Consider the following 21,391-nt stretch of genomic DNA (forward strand, 5'->3'; position numbering starts at 1 on the left):
CTACTTACTACTACTACTACTACTACGACTGGCTGTTGATGAAATGGACGCGTATTGAAGTTATGAGTCAGTGGTAGAGTAATTCACAAGTGTTTGAATAATTTGTATTGATGAAAAATATGTTACCAGTTGGAATAATGAATCACCGTTGCAGTTCTGTGATATTTGTTGCAGTAATAATGATGGTAGTAGGGGTAGTGGTGGTAGTGGTGGTAGTAGTAGTAGTAGTAGTTATTGTTTTTGATGTACTAATACTAATACCTCTATACTATTATTGCTGCTACTACTACTACTACTACTACTACTACTACTTTTTTTAAACGGGCCTCCATCTATTTGAGTTGCCTTGTGAGCGGTATATTCTCTCATATCCTTTCACAAAGCAATTCATTGGCCCCACCCCGCCAATGACTGTGGCCGACAACCATCTTTATTTAATATTACAAACCTTACTAAACATATTACTTTTAAGCTAACAGAGCTTGTGGTTGATACGACTATCAACCACCGTCGCCTCAAAGTCCAGGTCGGCAATGCGGGTGGTTTTGGGTGCAGGTGACCTGGTTCCTCTCAGGCAGACCAAGGCTGACCTCAGGAGGGAGAAGGACAGCCTGCATCTCATCCAGGCGACCACACTGCATCTTGGCTGCTGTTTCTTATCCACCAGTGTTTCGGCGAGTCTTGCGTAGAAGCTCTGCGCCTTTGGTCCCATCCCTCCTGCCGTCGTGAATACTACCGGGGTGAAGGAGCCCTGGTCCACATTCTGTATTCTTTCTTCATATGCTCTGTTTTTCTCTTGTTCGTTTCTTCTGTGGGCTGCATCAAGGGTCAGGTCTCTGTGGCAATGGGCCATGGGATCAAAGATCCTTATGTCAAAATATGCCCTATGTCCACGAGTCCAAAACCCTCTGGCGCTAACATCCACTCGTGCTTCGTTCGAAACATTAGCGGTGCGTCTGGCGAGGAGTTCGCCTTGCAGAGGGAGCAGCATGGGTTCCACAGTCACGTCGTGGCAGACTTCTTTCAGCATCTGAGCTGTTACGTCTCTTACTTCATCATGTCTCATGCAGACGAAACCTCCTCTCTTGCATGTCATGGCATGATTTTGGTTGAAGGGTGAGCCACAGTTACACATGTTTGGGAGCCCATCCACTGGCCAGCCATACCTGAGGGCAAGGGCATCAGTGAATTCTTTTTTGTTTAAGTTGAAGCCTTTTGCCCTGATAGGTAGTGTGGTTAGCCAGTTTGAAGTGCCCACTTCTTGTGCAATATCTGTCCTCCTCCTTGTGTCTTCTGGGAGTTCTCTCATTAGGTCACTCAGAGTGTCTCTCTGTTTTTCTTCTCTGTTTATGGAGATTTCATTCCTTAGTGACCTAATATCTTGAGGGTTGTCTTCTCCCCTTTCATTTTGATTGGTAATATATCCGGTCAAGGAGGCTGTGATTCGGATTGAGTTCCCGAATTCAGACTCAGCCAGATTTTGCGGGTTGGTGATGCCGAGCCCACCCATTCTTGGCGGCAACTCCAGCAATCTTCTCTCCTGGTCACTGGGACATCTCCCATTTGCTATCGCCGGTATGAAGGTGTTTCTGATAGCATCTTCCAGAGGTTTTAGTAACGGAGCAACATCAGGAACTGTCCTCATGAGGTAGTTCCATTTATGCTTGACACCGTACGTAAATGCTGCGTAGGCTGCCTGTGGTTCTGTTTTGGCGATCTCGCTCAGCCTCTGCAGTTCGGACTCCCAGCGCTTTACAGCTGTTTTCACATATTCGGTTCTGTATTCAGCTGTTCCAATGACTGCCCCGAGGTGTCTTTCGCCAGTCACTGACAGTTTCACGTTACTGCCCTGGAATGCTGTTTTGGCCCGATCGTATGCCTCTGGTTTTACAATCACCACAGACTTCGTGGCATTGGGACGGTACCCTATTTTAGGGCCGTGTTCATTGACGAGGTCCCACCATTTCCTGAGGTCTGCAAACTTTCCTACCCCGGTGAGGTCATCCGCATACGCCACCTGTTTGACGTTGGTGTTTTCATGGCGGATGATGTCCTGCAGCTTCATCATTCCCAGGGCAAACATTGCCATGGCCACTGGGTCCCCCTGGGTGGTGCCCTCTGAGGATTGTATGGCCACCGGGTCTCTAAGTCGTTGGTCATTATGACTGCTGATGAACAGTCTGGCAGGTTCCTTGTATGTATTTTCAATATATTGGGCGAATATAGGGCACTTGATTTTGATGTTGTGCAGTGCTGTTTCCCTATTGATGTTGTTGAACGCATTTGCAGGCAGCAGCGTCCACCATCAGCACCGCCTCGCATTCTGGGTCTTCGAACATTTTCCTGACGGCGTGAATGGCAGCTTCACACCCAGCCTGCTGACCCTCACACACTTGGAGGTTTCCCACCGCCTTCCTCACGTCGTTCTTCACCACCTCCATGACAGCCTTGCCTATGATCCTCCTGAGCACCTCCCCCATCCTGATGGGGCGACAGCCTGGTTTTTTATCCAGCGGGATGAGCCGGCAGGCCATCAAAGGCTCGAGGTGTTGGCAATTCTCTGACGCCAATTTTCTTGCTAGGGCGGCTATTGCGTCGCGAAGAGCCACAGCTGGATTACCAAAGTTGTTCTTACTGAGGAAGTGTTTCTACCCCTTGGCATCCAGGCCTGATGGTCCAGCCGCTCCCTGCGTGTGAAGGGCGTGCTTCCAGATCACGTCACCACTGATATGGTCGAAGACAACTCGATGCGGCGGGGTGTAGTCCCCAGGGAACTTCATTTCTGGGTGTGCAGGTCTAGCATCTGGATGCTTGTCCTTAAGGATCTGGCGTGTCTCTTCCGTCATGGGAAGGACTCCCGCTGCCTCATCTTCTATTGACAGTGATCTAGTTGCCATGGCCACTTTGCCTTGTCTCATCTTGTCAGCAAAATTTCTAGCCCTGTCGTTACTGTCCTTCTTGCGAATGTTACGTCTGCCTAGTCTCTCCTGCAGTGTTTTAGCCTCGTCAAGTAGCTTCCGGACGTCCCCTTTCCTCCACAGCTCCATTCTTCTTTGTACCACCTTCACGTCCTCAGATTGTTTCGACTTTTTGTGAGTCCGTTGGCATATGAGGTGCGGTAGTATGGCCAGAATCTTTAAAGCATAGGGGGCGATTTGCGTGGAGTTGTTGTACGCTCTAATGAGGTAGGTTTTCTCCTCTATCAAGGTTTTGGTGGCGTTACATCTCGGAGCCTCAAATACGTTATTGGGAGAAAACGTTACCACATGATTGTAAGCGTCTCGCACCCACTCCTCTGTCTCCTCGAGTGTCCACCTCTGCCAGAAGCGGAGCTCGCGCGAGGCGTCCTCACCCTGGTCACCATGCCCTTGTCTCTCGCCACCTGCACCCCCCTCCACCTGATCATCTCCAGCGCCTTCATTGGCCTGTCCACCCAGCACCACTTCTGGTTGCTCACCATTTTCCACACCCTGCCGTTGATGGTTTGGGTTTCGACAATCTCCACCTCTCTTACAGTTCACACAGGGCTGGCCTCGTCTTACGCACGAGCACTGAACACAGTTTTGATTTCGAGACGAACAAATGCAACATTGAGGGGGCTCCATTTCGGTGCTATTATGCATGCTAGTGTATCTTAGATGCTATTTATGGTGATGAATAGAGCAATAGTAGTAGATCCCACTTTGACTCTTGTCTCCCCCCCATATACCTACACACAGACATACACTTACATATACTTACTCTGCCTCTACGGTAATACTAGAATGATTGTTTATTTTTCACTACCATTGCTCCTCGCCAACACTTAGATATATAGATAGGTTTATAATTAATACAATAGGCTGACACATTGTTTTCAAAGGGTGAGAGAGAGAGAGAGAGAGAGAGAGAGAGAGAGAGAGAGAGAGAGAGAGAGAGAGAGAGAGAGAGAGAGAGAGAGAGAGAGAGAGAGAGAGAGTAATAATTGAAATTGCATCAGAACAGAAGTAAACAAAGTATTAAAAGTATATTAATGACACTAACGTCAATAATAATGTAAGCAGTAGTTTTGATAGCAGTGATAGTATGAACACAAGCAATATGAATAATAATAATAATGACAAGAATATTATAGTAATACTAATAATAATAGCAATAACAACAATGGCAACGCTAATAATAGTAGCAATGACAAAAATAATAATAATAATAATAATAATACCAATAATAATAGTGTCACTAAATAAACGTTGTAGCCTATTTCAAGGTGTATGAAATGATTAATTGATTCATATGACAAAATTTAAGCTGCAAAGGCGCTGTGGCTGGCTCCGTTTCTTTCCTTTACGTTAACTTATGTCTCCATATCAATCATTTCATTACGCTAAGTATATATTTTTTTTTCTGGTGGATATGAAATATAAATGAAAATATTGATAACACTGATTCGACCTTAACCAACAACAACACCGCCCCACCGCACCGTATGCAGTTGTCTGCGGGTCGACTGCCAACACCGGTTTTTCACTCTCTTTCAAGGCTAATTTGAACTAAATACAAGTAATAAATTAAATATACATAGCTACAGAACCGCCAGTTTGGGAGGTGTGGGGCGAGCCTCTCTTGTCGCTTCATATGGTTTTCCTGTGGGTAGCTGGCAACCCTCCGTCCCAGCCCATTAACTGCTCGGTCAGAGGTCAGGGCGGGGCATCGACGGTCGCCACCCGCCGTTCTCTCTTAAGATGCTCAACCCGTGTGTTTCACGATATTTATAAATCACACATCACTATAGACACGAGCCTACACGTCCATCGAGATTTCCTTGCTGCACTGATATTCACTTCCTTAATCACTATGTCTATTTTTACAGACTCAAGGTGTTTGCACTACTACTACTACTACTACTACTACTACTACTACTATTACTACTACTACTACTATTACTACTACTACTATTACCACCACCACTACCACCACTACTCCTACTACCATCATTATTACTGCGACAAATATCACAGAACTTCAACGGTGATTCATTATTCCAACTGGTAACACATTTTTCATCACTGATATTACAAAAAACAAACTACCTTCTCAGATCAAAACTGTAAATCCCTCGATCGAATATCAGCTTTCTCTTTTAACGCTGAAAATCCTCGCCTTATCGCTCACTGCTATCAAAAAAATCCTTCGTGACATTGTCGAAACACACACACACACACACACACACACACACTTCCCCCCTCCCTACCCCCACACACAACGGCAGCTGGAAACAATGGAGGAATGTGAAAGGCAAGGGAAGAAAGGTTTTAAAATGTTGATAAATGTTGATAAAAAACATATAATTATATACTCCAGAAGAATTGAAAGAAGAAACAGAGAATGAAACTTTTTTAAGGGATAGAAACTTGCGATAAATCATACTATTTGAAACACACTGAAACACTTATACGTACTTCGGTCTTATGTGGAGGAATTTCAAAAGCAAGAGGAAGGGTGTAGTCGCGCCTACGATGTGTTGTATGTATGATGGTTACTACGTAATGACGTAAAGTCATATCGTTATGGATTGCATGTAATGTCTTGATGTAATAATGGTATATGTAAGATGGTAAATGTTTGTAATAAGGTAAGATAGTAACTATAATGGTAGGTGGTAATGCAAGGGAATAGGGAATGAAGGAGGAGGAGAAGTGAGGAGGTGGAGAAGTGAAGAGAGAGGAGAGAGGTAACGTGAGAAGGGATATGGGAGGCAATTCATCGTCTGGAATGTTATGACACCTCGACCCGAGAGGTCACAAAATCCATTAGACGGCCTAGGTCCCTCGGACAGAAGCACCCTTGTTGGTCCTGGGGACAATCTGGCCTGAAGGGAGTGAGGGAATAAAGGAGAAGGCAGACTGTTAAAGGAAGCAAGAAAGGGAAGACGTGGAGGACGTGTCCTCCGACTTCACCTTTGCACGACTAGACGAGGGATAGGAGGGTGAGGCTTCCATCCGGAGGCGAGGAGACAAGAGACTGGAGCGCAAGGCCGTTGCGGCGGATGACGAGGCTATTATTAGACCCCTCAATAATTGTGAGTATCAAGTTTGATGTTGTGTCATAGGATAAGGTGACATTTGGTGTATTAGGATAAGATTACATTTGGTGTATTTGATATGGCTGTAAGTGTTGTATTGTGTTGTCTGACAAGTGTTGATGAGACGTATTCCTCTACCTCACTCAGGTTTACACGCATATTTAAAAGCGAGTAAAACAAGACGGGTCTTCTGATTTATCCTGCCCAAGCCGCCACATCGCGGCTACTGTAAACAATTACCGGGTCTATCGGCGATTGAAGTGCCAACTGCGAGGACCGAGAGAAGGGGCGTGGGCGGAGAACGGTATCCAGGTCGCCGCCGCCGCCGCTGCTCCTCTACGCCGCGCCACCGGCAGAGCCTTGGGCGAGGAGAAAATCTACGGGTGTTAAAGGAAGACTTTCGCCGACACACTGGCCACCAGGCAACAAAACATTCAGCTTACTTCACTGCACCCACAGGTATGAGAGTGACTAGTGATTGGTGACTGCGCTGGAGCCGCTTGGTGCCTTGTGTTGGGCGTGATTGGCGTCACTCAGTGCTTTCTCGACACGGGGCGAGGCGGTGACCGCAGGAAAGAGGTACCGTGACGTCTTGAGTGACTTGTGGGATGAGAAACTGTTCATCACGGATGACCAATTCATCGAGTGTTGCAGGCGACACCTTAGCGTTGTGTCGCCACTGTTACTTCTTGGGTGATTACGGTGTCAGGTGTTGCACGTGACATATCAGTGTTGGGTGATCACGGTGTAGAATGTTGCAGGCGACAGACTAGTGTTGTGTCGCCACTGTTACTTCTTAGGTGATTACGGTGTCAGGTGTTGCAGGTGACATATCAGTGTTGGGTGATTACGGTGTCAGGTGTTGCAGGTGACATATCAGTGTTGGGTGATTACGGTGTCGAGTGTTGCAGGCGACAGACTAGTGTTGTGTCGCCACTGTTACTTCTTGGGTGATTACGGTGTCAGGTGTTGCAGGTGACATATCAGTGTTGGGTGATTACGGTGTCGAGTGTTGCAGGCGACAGACTAGTGTTGTGTCGTCACTGTTACTTCTTGGGTGATTACGGTGTCAGGTGTTGCACGTGACATATCAGTGTTGGGTGATTACGGTGTAGAATGTTGCAGGCGACAGACTAGTGTTGTGTCGTCACTGTTACTTCTTGGGTGATTACGGTGTCAGGTGTTGCACGTGACATATCAGTGTTGGGTGATTACGGTGTCGAGTGTTGCAGGCGACAGACTAGTGTTGTGTCGTCACTGTTACTTCTTGGGTGATTACGGTGTCAGGTGTTGCAGGTGACATATCAGTGTTGGGTGATTACGGTGTCAGGTGTTGCACGTGACATATCAGTGTTGGGTGATTACGGTGTTCGGTGTTGCACGTGACATATCAGTGTTGGTTGATTACGGTGTCGAGTGTTGCAGGCGACAGACTAGTGTTGTGTCGTCACTGTTACTTCTTGGGTGATTACGGTGTCAGGTGTTGCAGGTGACATATCAGTGTTGGGTGATTACGATGTCAGGTGTTGCAGGTGACATATCAGTGTTGGGTGATTACGATGTCAGGTGTTGCAGGTGACATATCAGCGTTGGGTGATTACGATGTCAGGTGTTGCAGGTGACATATCAGCGTTGGGTGATTACGGTGTCAGGTGTTGCAGGTGACATATCAGCGTTGGGTGATTACGGTGTCAGGTGTTGCAGGTGACATATCAGCGTTGTGTGATTACGGTGTCAGGTGTTGCAGGTGACATATCAGCGTTGGGTGATTACGGTGTCAGGTGTTGCAGGTGACATATCAGCGTTGGGTGATTACGGTGTCAGGTGTTGCAGGTGACATATCAGCGTTGGGTGATTACGGTGTCAGGTGTTGCAGGTGACATATCAGCGTTGGGTGATTACGGTGTCAGGTGTTGCAGGTGACATATCAGTGTTGGGTGATTACGGTGTCAGGTGTTGACATATCGTGATTACGGTGTCAGGTGTTGCAGGTGACATATCAGCGTTGGGCGATTACGGTGTCAAGTGTTGCACGTGACATATCAGCGTTGGGTGATTACGGTGTCAGGTGTTGCACGTGACATATCAGCGTTGGGTGATTACGGTGTCAAGTGTTGCAGGCGACATATTAGTGTTGTGTCGTCACTGTTACTTCTTGGGTGATTACGGTGTCAGGTGTTGCAGGTGACATATCAGTGTTGGGTGATCACGGTGTCGAGTGTTGCAGGCGACATATTAGTGTTGGGTGATCACGGTGTCGAGTGTTGCAGGCGACATATTAGTGTTGTGTCGTCACTGTTACTTCTTGGGTAATTACGGTGTCAGGTGTTGCAGGCGACATATCAGTGTTGGGTGATTACGGTGTCAAGTGTTGCAGGCGACAGACTAGTGTTGTGTCACTACTGTTACGTATTGGGTGATTACGGTGTCGAGTGTTGCAGGTGACATATCAGTGTTAGGTGATTACGGTGTCGAGTGTTGCAGGTGACATATCAGTGTTAGGTGATTACGGTGTGGAGTGTTGCACGTGATATATCAGTGTTGGGTGATTACGGAATCGAGTGTTGCTGGCACCACCCTAGTGTTGTGTCGCCACTGTTCCTTATTGGGTGATTACGGTGTCAGGTGTTGCGGGTGACATATCAGTGTTAGGTGATTACGGTGTCGAGTATTGCAGGCGACACATTAGTGTTGTCGTCAATGTCATTTATTGGGTGATTAAGGCGTCGAGGGTTACAGGGAACGCATTGGTGTTGTGTCATCATCACTATTCAATACGGATGAGCAAGTCATCTCTGTCAGGTTTGGAATGATTAATGAGTGATGCGCGACCCATAGGAGCAAGTAGAAGGTCTCCTGACGTTGCCACTGGGCATGGTTCGGCTCCGCTGGAGTGACAGAGAAATGAAGACTGATGATTGAGACGTCACGGAGATTAATAAACAAGGTGAGAGGCTGGCGTTGGCTGAATACGTTGCAAGGCAGCCGCCTCTACGGCTGTCGTTGCCTCTGTGGTGGAGTTACGTAAGGTGCTTGTAGTACCATCTGAGACCGTTTCAGACGCAGACACTCTTGCCAGACAAAAGACTCGACCTGACGTTAGACACCCGACTCGGCGGTCGTGCTTGAAGCAGCCATGGACCCCCTTGCTGACCTTCAACCTCCCTCTTCTAACGAAGGGGGCCGGAGTCTAGGGTCGACCGATGCACCAGGGCAGTACCACGAGGGTGAGGAAACGGCAGCTGCCATTGGAGGGGGAAATGTCGCGAACCAGGAAAACATCGGAAGTATCGGGCCCCAAACCACCGCAGCCAGAACCGACGTCACGCTTCACTTGGCTCCGAGGGAGTACCTGGCGACGCTAGACGAAACCGGAAAGAAAGATCTCCTGAGATTGTCGCTGTCGACGCTGGATGCCACCGCAGGGCGAAGTTTAACGAAAGAAATCTGGGGTGAGGAGTCGCCCCACAACGTTGAAGTTCGGGAGGAGAAGGAGAGTGGTGGCGAGAGCTGCCATCAGCCCCGAAGCGGGTCACACGGATGTAGCTTTGAGCGTTGCGCTTCCGTTCATGTAAGTGTTGCACGGAGCAGTCCATCTCGGGGGAGATCTCGCGAACGATGTGACCGACGCACACGCGAAAGACTAGGCGTAAGAGGACACAGCCCATTTGTGCGCCGTAGCCGGTCCCGAGGGGGAACAGGTCGAAGAAGCCTCGGTCGCGAAATTAATCCACGGGCGGAGGAGGGCAGAAGCCAGAACCGTTGGCGTTACAGCAGACGTTGTAGCGTTGCTGACCGAAACTCGCTCGAGAAAGAAGGATACTGGACGACTGCTAGGCACACATGCACGAGAGGGTCATCAAAACGTAGTTGGAGCCCCCCTCACCGGGGGGAGTCCAGAGGCCGCGTCAAACGTAACGGTGGAGGAAGCTCATGGAGCTCTCCGAGTAGTTCCCCGTCCACTGAGTCGGACGAGAGAAGCGCGTCTCACAGACGCCGAGTCTCAAGAGTACGTCGCGATCCGGACAAAGAGTATGGAAGACAGAATCCAAAGGACCGTGAGCGGAGAAAGAGTCGGAGATACTGGAGCGCAAAGTACATGGGCCCACTACCAACCCCAGCGCTACCGCGGTTCGATGATAAGACGAAGGACAGTTACGTGCGATTCATCAAGCACTTCCGTGCCGTGGTGGCGCACACGGATTATACAGACGAAGATCGTTTGAGATTCTTGGCAGAGGTTTGTGACGAACCGGTGTCCAAGCAGTATCTGCAAATGATCCAGGCCTATGGAGCAGAGGGGGGGTATCAAGAGGCTTTGGAATACCTCAGTGACAACTTCGGTCTGAAGGTCGGAAAGACTCAGCGCTTACTAGAAAAGTTAAGGGAACGTAGTAAAATGGAAGAAGGGGACCTGACTGGCGTCAGGCAAGTCTATGCGGACCTACGAGAGTATAGTCTCCACCTCCACGCTCAAGGGGGATCTAGCTCTGGAGCGGCAGAGCTGTTGCGACGGGACGTAATTGGTTGCCTACCTCAGTCCCACGAGACCCGATACTATGTAGAGGAACGACGGAGGAGTTACAAGATGATGTTAGAGCATCTGATTAATTACGTAGCCGAGACCATGATGATCATGCGATCAGTACGACCAAGGGAACGGGAACCGGAGGAATCGATAACGAATAAGCCGAAAGCAGAATACACTAAACCCAAGAGTGGGGCGGAAGTGAGGGAGGAATGTTGTTTGTGCTTATCGAACCACCCTCTCAGAGATTGCCGAGCGTTCAAGCGAATGGATCCGAGCTCTCGGATGTCCGTGGTCATTAGGCACCGCGCCTGCTACCGGTGCTTAGGCAAAGGACACAACTCATCCACTTCTACGAGCACATCCGTATGTGGGGAAATAGGTTGTGGAGGTAAACACTCAGTCCTACTTCGTGGTGCAATGACACCTCTCGGAGCAACGCGTCCGGCACGAGGACGGGGGAGTGCTGAGCATCCCTCCTCCTCATCAGCGAGGCGCATGCCTTACCAAGGGTTCGAGGACCAGAAAGAGCGATGGAGAAGAGACAGTGAGGTACGACCAGCACGGAGCACGAGGGTCTCCCCAGATGAGGTTGAACGAACCATGACACCAACAACAGCGGTTAGCAACCCAGCCTCTGTCAAGAGTAACCCGACGAAGCTCAAAGAAGGTGAAAAGTTACTAGAATAGTACCATAAGACTGCCTTACCGATCGTGGAGGTTAAGGTCGGAGCTGTAGGGGGGAGAGAACCCAGGGGTGTGCGAGCCTTGGCCCTGCTAGACACAGGGAGTGATCGTTCATATTGCACCAAATCCTTAACGAAGAGACTATCGGTAGTGGGAGTCCCAACCACAATAGAGATCAACACATTGGGGCATTAAACACGCACGACGATGATGCAGACTCACGCAAGAGTGCGGGGCACGCGCGGACAGAAGAATAAGGCTATCGTTATGCACAACGTGCTAGTGGTCCCGGAACTCCCACAGGCCCTAGGGTCCCACGTAGCACAGGGAGACGAAGTGAACAGTTGGAGCCACCTTCGAGATCTGGATTTAACCAATGGAGACTTGGGCGGAGAGGACCTACTTATTGGACTAGACAATCCGCTAGCTATGCGGCCCTTGGAGGTGAGGAGGGCAAGCGACGAAGAGCCTTTTGCTGTACGCACCGCATTAGGATGGACCATCAACGGATCACTTACACCGACAAAATTAGATCCTACAGCAACTGCACATAGCTGTTTGACCATCTTCGAGTAAGAAGGGGAAGGGAACAGTGCACACGCTACGCTAGAAGAACAAGTACGCTTATTCTGGGAGATGGAGGAACCAGCGTTGAATACTCCAGAAAAGGAAGGCCAATCGGTTGATGACAGGGCGGTGCTGAGACTATGGGATGAGACAGTCGACAGATGGGGTTCGCATTACGTATTCCCGATCCCTTTCAAGAAAGACACTGAATCAAGACACGACAACCGTAGGATGGCCGAGAGCAGACTGAATAGCTTGAGAGCGCGACTTTCCAGACATCCGGCCCTGCGAGAAAGATATGCCCGAGAAATCGACAACTACTGATGATGGGGCATGCAGAGAAAGTACCGATCGACAAACTGTTCACGGGTAAAAGGACCTGGTATTTTCCCCACCACCCAGTCTTTAACCCTCGCAAACCAGAGAAGGTGCGGGTAGTGTTCGACTGTGCCGCAGCCCAAGATGGAGTTTCGCTCAGTTCAAAAGTCCGACAGGGCCCCGATTTAAATAATAACTTGTTAGGGGTCCTTGTCCAATTTAGACAAGAGCCCATCGCAGTGACGGCGGATATAAAGGCCATGTTTCACCAAGTACGAATAGCTGAAGAACACAAGGACGCTTTGCGGTTCCTTTGGTGGCAGGAGCCGAGCTTGACGGGTAGGCCGACCACCTTTCGGATGATAGTTCATCTGTTCGGCGGGATGTGGAGCCCATCTTGCCCTGCCTACGCCCTGAAGAAGACGTTTAGGGATTACGGGATGAGCACCCACCTGGAGTGGAAGGCGCGGTGAGGAATTTCTACGTAGATGACCTTCTCTTATCAACCGTAACCGTGACCGAGGCAATGGAGATGGTGCGAGAACTGACTGCTCTCCTAGAGAAGGGGGGCTTTCACCTTACTAAGTGGACTAGCAACAGCGAACCGGTAATCTCGACCATCCCGATGAACGAGAGGAGTGATGTCGTTAAGGAACTCGGGCCGCAGACGAGGGGACGACCTGTCAGTCAAGCGCTGGGCATAATCTGGGACACAGAGAGAGAGAAACCCCTCAGCAAAAGAGTTATACTGAGCACGTACAGCGCGGTCTATGACCCACTAGGGATGCTAGCACCGTTCGTCATCCGGGAAAAGATACTTTTCCAAGGGCTGTGTAGGGAAAGCCGGGGCTGGGATGAAACTCTGGATGATGAGACCGCGAAAAAATGGCGCGTGTGGCTATTAAAGCTGGAGTCACTTGCAGACTTCAGTATTCCAAGGTGCTACTGTAACGTACCTGCCGGCATACCAACACCGCAGAAGCCAGTTAAAAGCCAACTGGGAAAATTGGGAATAATCCCTTGTACATGGCCATGGTTATTTACCGGATCCAGTTTCTCCTCAGCCGAAACAATACCCGTAGAGGTTAATATGTCATAAGTAGATAACCACTTGCACGCATGTATATTTTTGTATATATAGATATTTACGTTAGGACTTAGAAATTAAGGGAAAATTAAGTTTAGAATTAACATACAAAAAGACAACCTCAGAAAGACAGAGGAAGGATAGATTAATGTACCAAGCTGAAAGGCGAGAAGGAAGTGTTGGAACCTTGAGGTGGCCACGTCGCCAGGAGAGGTAGCGAGGAAACCGCTCTGCCAGGCCAGATTCATTCTGGACTTAACCTTTCCGCACGGCACAGGTAAGCTCACCGCTCGCTAGAGTCCTGAGTGCCTGGGAGTGAGAGATAGCCCTAGCCGGCGTTCATTAGTGATTCATTCGGGACTTAACCTTTCCGCACGGCACAGGTGAGGGCGCGAGACAGCTGTCCAGGGGTTAGACAAGGCGAGTGGCCCGCCATCTTGATGCCGCCCCCATTGAGAGTCGGGAATGGACCCAGACGCCAGTGATGGACAAGGGTCGTGGCCTTAGTCATGAGTGCCTGAATGGAGCCAAGGTAAGGGCGAGCCAGTCCAGTCCCTGCCGCCCCCGCGACCACCAGGCTGGTGAAGGGAATAGAAGCGTTTCCGAAACCCCCCTTTAGGCACGGCACAACAACATAGTGTAGCTCGCAGGCCTCCACCAAGCCAAGGAAATTGTGTAAACCGGGTAAGAGGCATCCGCTTGGTGGACGAGGGGCAAAACAGTGACCTCAACCCCCCTTTAGCTGTAACAGTCTGATCTTTCTCTCACACTTACTCTTTTCTTCCGGTTTTTGTTATGAATGTGTTTTTTTGTGTGTGTGCACGCCGGTGCAGGCAGTTGAAATCGGAGTGTCTAGCCAATCGGGCGGTAGCCCTGTGATATATCCCGACATGGGTTCATTTCTCTCGCGTGTAGCATTTGTCAATAAGAATATTAGGGATTAGAAGAAAGGTTTTCACATTTGTAAACAATACATGCTACACTTCCTTCGTCTAGTGAGGATATGGTTAGAACCAGAGACCCCTAGACGACTTTTTCTAGAAGAGGCTCAAGCCTGTGACTCCAGGTCCATAGCCTCAGTCAAAATATTAGGTAGGGTTTTCTTTTTTTGGTGGATATTGTGACTTGTGTATTAACCAAAACATGCTACACTCCCATCGGGAGTGAGGATTATTGTTAGGGGGAGCAAATCAATAAATTGTATTCTGTCTGTCCAGTGTTAATGCATACAGTCTTCCTAGCCTAAGGTGCAGTCTCGCAATCTCCCCCACCACGACCTCCGAAGGTAACCACGACCCCACACTACCAAACTTGGGACTGAGGATACCATCTACCTCAAGGAACAACCCATAGTAAGCTGGGGAACGACGGACACTATCTGCCAGGTGGGACAGTTGTTAAAGTCAAGTGTAGCCAGGGCAGGGAGAGTCTGGGGACTAAACAGTTAGTTTAGTTCCGCCCCACCTGGTTCATAGAACTGCCGTTCCTCACTTACAGGCTTTGGGGGTTGTGCCATATTACAACCTCCTGGTGGCAGCTTACCGAGAGGGAACAGCAGGGAATCGAACCCAGCTGTACACTCTCTGAGGTTGAGGAATCTTAGCGTCACTATTTTTCCTCTTCCTCCCCTTTTTTTTTTTTTTTTTAACCTGTGATGGCCCAGGGGTCGAACCCGGGGCTGTTATATTGGTGTTTCAGCGGTGGGATTTCACTTTAACTAGTTGAGAATTGAACCATTGGGGGAAAATTAACTTATTAGAAACTGATTTTCAGTAAACTTTACAGAGTGAGTTCATGGTGGCTAGGTGTTAGACTGCACCTGAGAGGAAGGTTAGAATATAAGATTTTTTTTGGTGTGCATTTAACCTTATATTATCTGTCTGAATTATGCCGAGGGTCGCCTTAATGGGCCCTAGTCAATTACCGGTGCACTGGAAAAACGTGTCATGGGAGTTTGATGTTAACCTAAGCTGTAAGAGGTAGGATTGCTGGAGAAAGATAAGGATGTCACCAATGTTTTATGTTATGGGTTGTAAGTGGTAAAGAAAGGGAGTGTTGATAAGTAATTACTGTAAGGAAAACACCTTTGGAGACGCTAATGAATTACCCTAACGTCCCCGGGGACTGATGGTAAAGTGGGATCGAGCCCATATTCATTAACCTCCCCAATGCGTTTCCCTCCAAGATTCAGGTGATGATTATACTTCCCCCTTTCTTAGCCATAAAAATGAACAGGATGTTTTGGAAGAATAGTATCGTTCGCCCTAAGGTATCTAGTGTTCTATGTTATCTATTGTATTGTAAGTAATGGAAGATTATATTTCCAACCACCTACATCAACGTCAGGCAAACCTGGGCACATGTAGATGTTTTGGAATGAACCGGGGTTAGGCAAGGGTGAAGCCGAAACTCCCGGAGAAAGAGTGATAGTTCACTAGTGGTAGTGTATCCACGAATGTGACATTTGTATTAGGGTGAAACTTCCGTCCGCCTCGATTTATCAATGTCATGAAATCTACTGCTTTATTTATAAGTCGTGCAGCAGCACGCAGCTTACAGTCTACCCAATCTGGTACGGGGACATTCACTTCAGGACTTCCTAGGCGCTGAACTAAACTTTGCACGCCTTGCTGCGGAAACGGATGGCGAAAATGTCAGTGGGTGTATGAACCGATTTATGTGTTTTGTTTTTGTATATGTGAGGATTATTTTTATTTTGTGTTTTGATTTGTAAGTGTATTCTGTTACAATTTTTGTTGGTTATGTAAGGTCAAGGGTGCACTGTGTTTAATCTTAGGAACGAGAGCGAGGGAGGCTAGTCTCGTCTGACACTCCTTACCTGTAGCCAGGTTACTAAGAGAAAGGCTGGGGCAGTGGACCGATGACAGATAATCGAGCCATGCTAGGTGAGGCATCTTTGCTTTTGTTTAAGCAGGAAACGGGATTCTAGTATAGAATACCCTTAGGAAGTAAGCCCCAGGGTAGCCGTTATGTTGGGCAGGCCCTTGTTGTATTATGGTACTACCGTGTTAGGGTAGGCGTTGTATTGTTGAAATCATGGAGCAGTGCTAAGTCGCTGTCTCTGTGCCACACGGACGCCTGATAGGAGAAGGAGGGTAGAGTTGGTTGATTAATGATATCCAAAGTATAATAACATAGTGCCTTAGTGGAAGGAAGGTATTAGGCTTCGGGAGAAACTAGGATCTTAAGGGAGGTGACACTATTGTAACGTACCTGCCGGCATACCAACACCGCAGAAGCCAGTTAAAAGCCAACTGGGAAAATTGGGAATAATCCCTTGTACATGGCCATGGTTATTTACCGGATCCAGTTTCTCCTCAGCCGAAACAATACCCGTAGAGGTTAATATGTCATAAGTAGATAAGGGAAGAGAGCGAGAAAGCTTGCTTGGGTTGGCACCCCTGATATGAATCCACTTGCACGCATGTATATTTTTGTATATATAGATATTTATGTTAGGACTTAGAAATTAAGGGAAAATTAAGTTTAGAATTAACATACAAAAAGACAACCTCAGAAAGGCAGAGGAAGGATAGATTAATGTACCAAGCTGAAAGGCGAGAAGGAAAAGTGTTGGAACCTTGAGGTGGCCACGTCGCCAGGAGAGGTAGTGAGGAAACCGCTCTGCCGGGCCAGATTCATTCTGGACTTAACCTTTCCGCACGGCACAGGTAAGCTCACCGCTCGCTAGAGTCCTGAGTGTCTGGGAGTGAGAGATAGCCCTAGCCGGCGTTCATTAGTGATTCATTCGGGACTTAACCTTTCCGCACGGCACAGGTGAGGGCGCGAGACAGCTGTCCAGGGGTTAGACAAGGCGAGTGGCCCGCCATCTTGAAACCGCCCCCATTGAGAGTCGGGAATGGACCCAGACGCCAGTGATGGACAAGGGTCGTGGCCTCAGTCATGAGTGCCTGAATGGAGCCAAGGTAAGGGCGAGCCAGTCCAGTCCCTGCCGCCTCCCCCCCCCGCGACCAGCAGGCTGGTGATGGGAATAGAAGCGGATCCGAAACCCCCCTTTAGGCACGGCACAACAACATAGTGTAGCTCGCAGGCCTCCACCAAGCCAAGGAAATTGTGTAAACCGGGTAAGAGGCATCCGCTTGGTGGACGAGGGGCAAAACAGTGACCTCACCCCCCCTTTAGCTGTAACAGTCTGATCTTTCTCTCACACTTACTCTTTTCTTCCGGTTTTTGTTATGAATGTGTTTTTTTGTGTGTGTGCACGCCGGTGCAGGCAGTTGAAATCGGAGTGTCTAGCCAATCGGGCGGTAGCCCTGTGATATATCCCGACATGGGTTCATTTCTCTCGCGTGTAGCATTTGTCAATAAGAATATTAGGGATTAGAAGAAAGGTTTTCACATTTGTAAACAATACATGCCACACTTCCTTCGTCTAGTGAGGATATGGTTAGAACCAGAGACCCCTAGACGACTTTTTCTGGAAGAGGCTTAAGCCTGTGACTCCAGGTCCATAGCCTCAGTCAAAATATTAGGTAGGGTTTTCTTTTTTTGGTGGATATTGTGACTTGTGTATTAACCAAAACATGCTACACTCCCATCGGGAGTGAGGATTATTGTTAGGGGGAGCAAATCAATAAATTGTATTCTGTCTGTCCTGTGTTAATGCATACAGCCTTCCTAGCCTAAGATGCAGTCTCGCAATCTCCCCCACCACGACCTCCGAAGGTAACCACGACCCCACACTATCAAACTTGGGACAGAGGATACCATCTACCTCAAGGAACAACCCATAATAAGCTGGGGAACGACGGACACTATCTGCCAGGTGGGACAGTTGTTAAAGTCAAGTGTTGCCAGGGCAGGGAGAGTCTGGGGACTAAACAGTTAGTTTAGTTCCGCCCCACCTGGTTCATAGAACTACCGTTCCTCACTTACAGGCTTTGGGGGTTGTGCCATATTACAGCCTCCTGGTGGCAGCTTACCGAGAGGGAACAGCAGGGAATCGAACCCACCTGTACCCTCTCTGAGGTTGAGGAATCTTAGCGTCACTATTTTTCCTCTTCCTCCCCTTTTTTTTTTTTTTTTCTAACCTGTGATGGCCCAGGGGTCGAACCCGGGGCTGTTATACTACAGTCCAACGCCCTTGGCCGAAGACACTCATACTGACCTACACGTTTTTGCGGATGCATCCCAGTTAGCCTATGGGGTGGCATGCTACCTGCGTTACGCTCAACCGGACGAGGAGGTGAGTGTGGCTTTCATATACGGGAAGGCCCGGTTGGCTCCGCTGAAGCAATTAACAATTCCCAGGCTGGAACTGTGTGCAGCCCTCCTTGCGGCACAAGTCGCGAGGACTCTGGAGGCAGAACTTACCGTTACGATACACAGGATCATTCTGTGGACTGACAGCATGCTTGTGCTGTAGTACATTCACAATCCGAGTCGGCGCTTCAAGACCTATGTTGCCAACAGGATCGCCAGCATTCAAGGTCTAACGCAGCCAGACAAGTGGCGACACGTGCCCACGCACCAGAATCCGGCGGATGACGCTTCACGAGGGCTGACGGCTGCTGAGCTACTCGCCGATTGTCGTTGGAAGACCGGTCCTCGGTTTCTGATGGAGGTGGAGGCACAGTGGCCACGGTTACCTATAGTTCCCACTGACCTCTTAGACATACCTGAAACGAAACGAGAGGAACGAGCGGCAGTGCTACTGACCACGGAGGACTTCCCGTACACCCTTTGGAACCATCATTTCACCTGGACGAAACTTCTGCGGGCAGAGGCGATTCTCCGCCGCTTCCTCGACTGGACGATCGGCCCAAACAGGGGCCGCCGACAGTCGCCCTTGTTGACGGCCATGGACTTAGACGGGGCCGAATATTGCGTAGTAAGAGCCGTACAGAGCGAGTGTTATTCAGTAGAATTGGCAGCCTTGCGAACGTTTCTTGGACCCGTCGGGCGCCATCAGGGTGGGCGGTCGGCTAAGTAAAGCCCCGTTGGATCCTAGTGCCCGTGAGCCGCTCCTCTTACCTAGAACACGCCCACTCACCGTCGTTGTCGTTCGAGAGGTCCACTAGGGAGCTGCTAAATATATGGGCAGAGCCCACACCATCGCTGAATTAAGGCGCAGATTTTGGGTGCCGAGTTGCCGCCCCATTGTTGACCGCGTGTTGAAGCATTGTGTGGTCTACAGGCGGGCTAACTGGTGCGCGAAACATCAGCGGCAGGCCGACCTGCCAGAAGACAGAGTCACACCGGGCCAACCGCCGTTTGCGTCTACGGGACTGGATTGTTTTGAGCCCCTCCTCACTAAGACCGGCAGGAGGCGTACGAAGCGATGGGGTTGCATCTTCACTTGCCTTGCGACGAGGGCCATACACCTGGAGGTCCTGTCGTGCCTAGACTCCCCGGCGCTATTGCGTGCTATACGCAGGTTCATGACCCGGCGGGGGAAACCCAAAGTCATGCGTTCCGATTGCGGTACCAACTTGGTTCGCGTAGAGAAGGAGCTGAGAGAAGCGGCAGGGGCTTGGAACGACGACGGTCCCTTCCAGGCTGCCTTGGCAGATGACAGGATCCAGTGGCGCCTTAACCCACCTGGAGCCCCACACGCGGGTGGTGTGTGGGAGAGACAAATCCGCACAGTGAAGCGGATCATCCAGACAACTGTAGGCGATCAGATCCTCGATGATGACCGTCTTCTCACGCTTTTCTGCGAGATTGAACACGTTGTGAACTCTAGGCCGATCACTGCCGTCCCTAATGCCGCAGGGGAGCCGGAGGCGCTCTCCCCGGCTCAGTTGCTGCGGGGCGCAGCTGATACGGCACCGGCACTAGGACCTACCGATATCGTACAAGCCTACCAACGGCGATGGCGCCACGCACAACGGTTATCCGACCAGTTCTGGAAACGATTGTTGAGGTAATACCTCCCTCTACTGAGGCGACGACAGAAAGGAAACCCGTCCCCAGGCTAATTTCCGGGTAGGGGATGTGGTGCTGGTCACGGGGGAACAAACCACGCGGAACCAGTGGCCGCTGGCTCGGGTCACTCACGTCCACCCGAGCGACGATGGTCTAGTTAGGAAGGTCTCTCTAAAGACAGCCAAGCGAACGCTGGACCGTGCGCCGGTCAAGCTCTGTCTGCTGGAGGGAGTCTCCGCGTAACGCTCCAGTACCGGGCGTGTCGTGCCTGTAGCCTTCCGCTGCTGCGGGTACCGGCGTGTGTTTCAGAGAGCGCCTTCCGCCACCCACGTTGTCCCGGGCGGTTTCGCCAACTCCGCATCACCCTGGGCGGTCTCGCCAATGGGGAGTAGGAGCGGTCTCGCCATTAACATCTTGGGAGGTCTCGCCACACTGACTTTTGGCCGGTCTCGGCCACTGACGATCTCGGGCAGTCTCGCCGCTCTGACTCCTTGGGCGGTCTCGTCGTACTGATTCCTTAGGCGGCCTTTCCGCCCGCGGGCAGTCCGGCCCCCTCAGTTGTCTCGGTAGACGGTCATGCCAGCCACCCACGTCGGGTGCCTTCGCGTTCTCCCGCTGTTGAGGGTGCCGTGTGGGATGCCCGGCCTTACCTTGCCGACGCACTTCCCTTGTTGCTGCTAGGGTCAAGATGGCACGTGTTGGTGCACCGGCCGTGGCGGAGCGACTGCGCCGAGGAGTTTTTCCCCCGCAGCTTGTCCTTTAACGTAAATGTCGGGGTTTTTCCACTCACTGGCGCGGTTCCTCCCTCACCACGTGCCCTTGTCTAGCTCATGTCTTGAACACGCCTGGCGTGTCCAATGGGGGGACTGTAGTCGCGCCTACGATGTGTTGTATGTATGATGGTTACTACGTAATGACGTAAAGTCTTATCGTTATGGATTGCATGTAATGTCTTGATGTAATAATGGTATATGTAAGATGGTAAATGTTTGTAATAAGGTAAGATAGTAACTATAATGGTAGGTGGTAATGTAAGGGAATAGGGAATGAAGGAGGAGGAGAAGTGAGGAGGTGGAGAAGTGAAGAGAGAGGAGAGAGGTAACGTGAGAAGGGATATGGGAGGCAATTCATCGTCTGGAATGTTATGACACCTCGACCCGAGAGGTCACAAAATCCATTAGACGGCCTAGGTCCCTCGGACAGAAGCACCCTTGTTTGATGTTGTGTCATAGGA

The 21,391-nt window shown here is 49.8% G+C and overlaps 1 protein-coding gene and 1 long non-coding RNA gene across 2 annotated transcripts; both read left to right on the forward strand.

Annotated features, from left to right (window-relative positions):
* The first annotated feature begins 7,292 nt into the window (after positions 1-7,292).
* Positions 7,293-7,978, forward strand: LOC126995641 (uncharacterized). Its single transcript, XR_007750562.1, has 3 exons — positions 7,293-7,541; positions 7,628-7,756; positions 7,800-7,978. It is a non-coding gene; the product is annotated as an uncharacterized LOC126995641 (long non-coding RNA).
* A 1,219-nt stretch (positions 7,979-9,197) lies between these two features.
* Positions 9,198-17,880, forward strand: LOC126995640 (uncharacterized). The gene is made up of 2 exons (XM_050855378.1): positions 9,198-13,780; positions 17,196-17,880. Exon 1 carries the CDS (start codon positions 9,198-9,200, stop codon positions 11,277-11,279), a length of 2,082 nt encoding a protein of 693 aa, XP_050711335.1. The 3' UTR covers positions 11,280-13,780; positions 17,196-17,880.
* Positions 17,881-21,391: the final 3,511 nt, after the last annotated feature.

Source organism: Eriocheir sinensis, chromosome 1 (assembly GCF_024679095.1).
Source record: "Eriocheir sinensis breed Jianghai 21 chromosome 1, ASM2467909v1, whole genome shotgun sequence".
In the NCBI taxonomy this organism is placed as follows: Eukaryota; Metazoa; Arthropoda; class Malacostraca; order Decapoda; family Varunidae; genus Eriocheir; species Eriocheir sinensis.

Bases quoted from the DNA above. Each gene is read 5' to 3' on its own strand.
- LOC126995640 (XM_050855378.1), top strand. From the start codon at position 9,198: ATGGACCCCCTTGCTGACCTTCAACCTCCCTCTTCTAACGAAGGGGGC.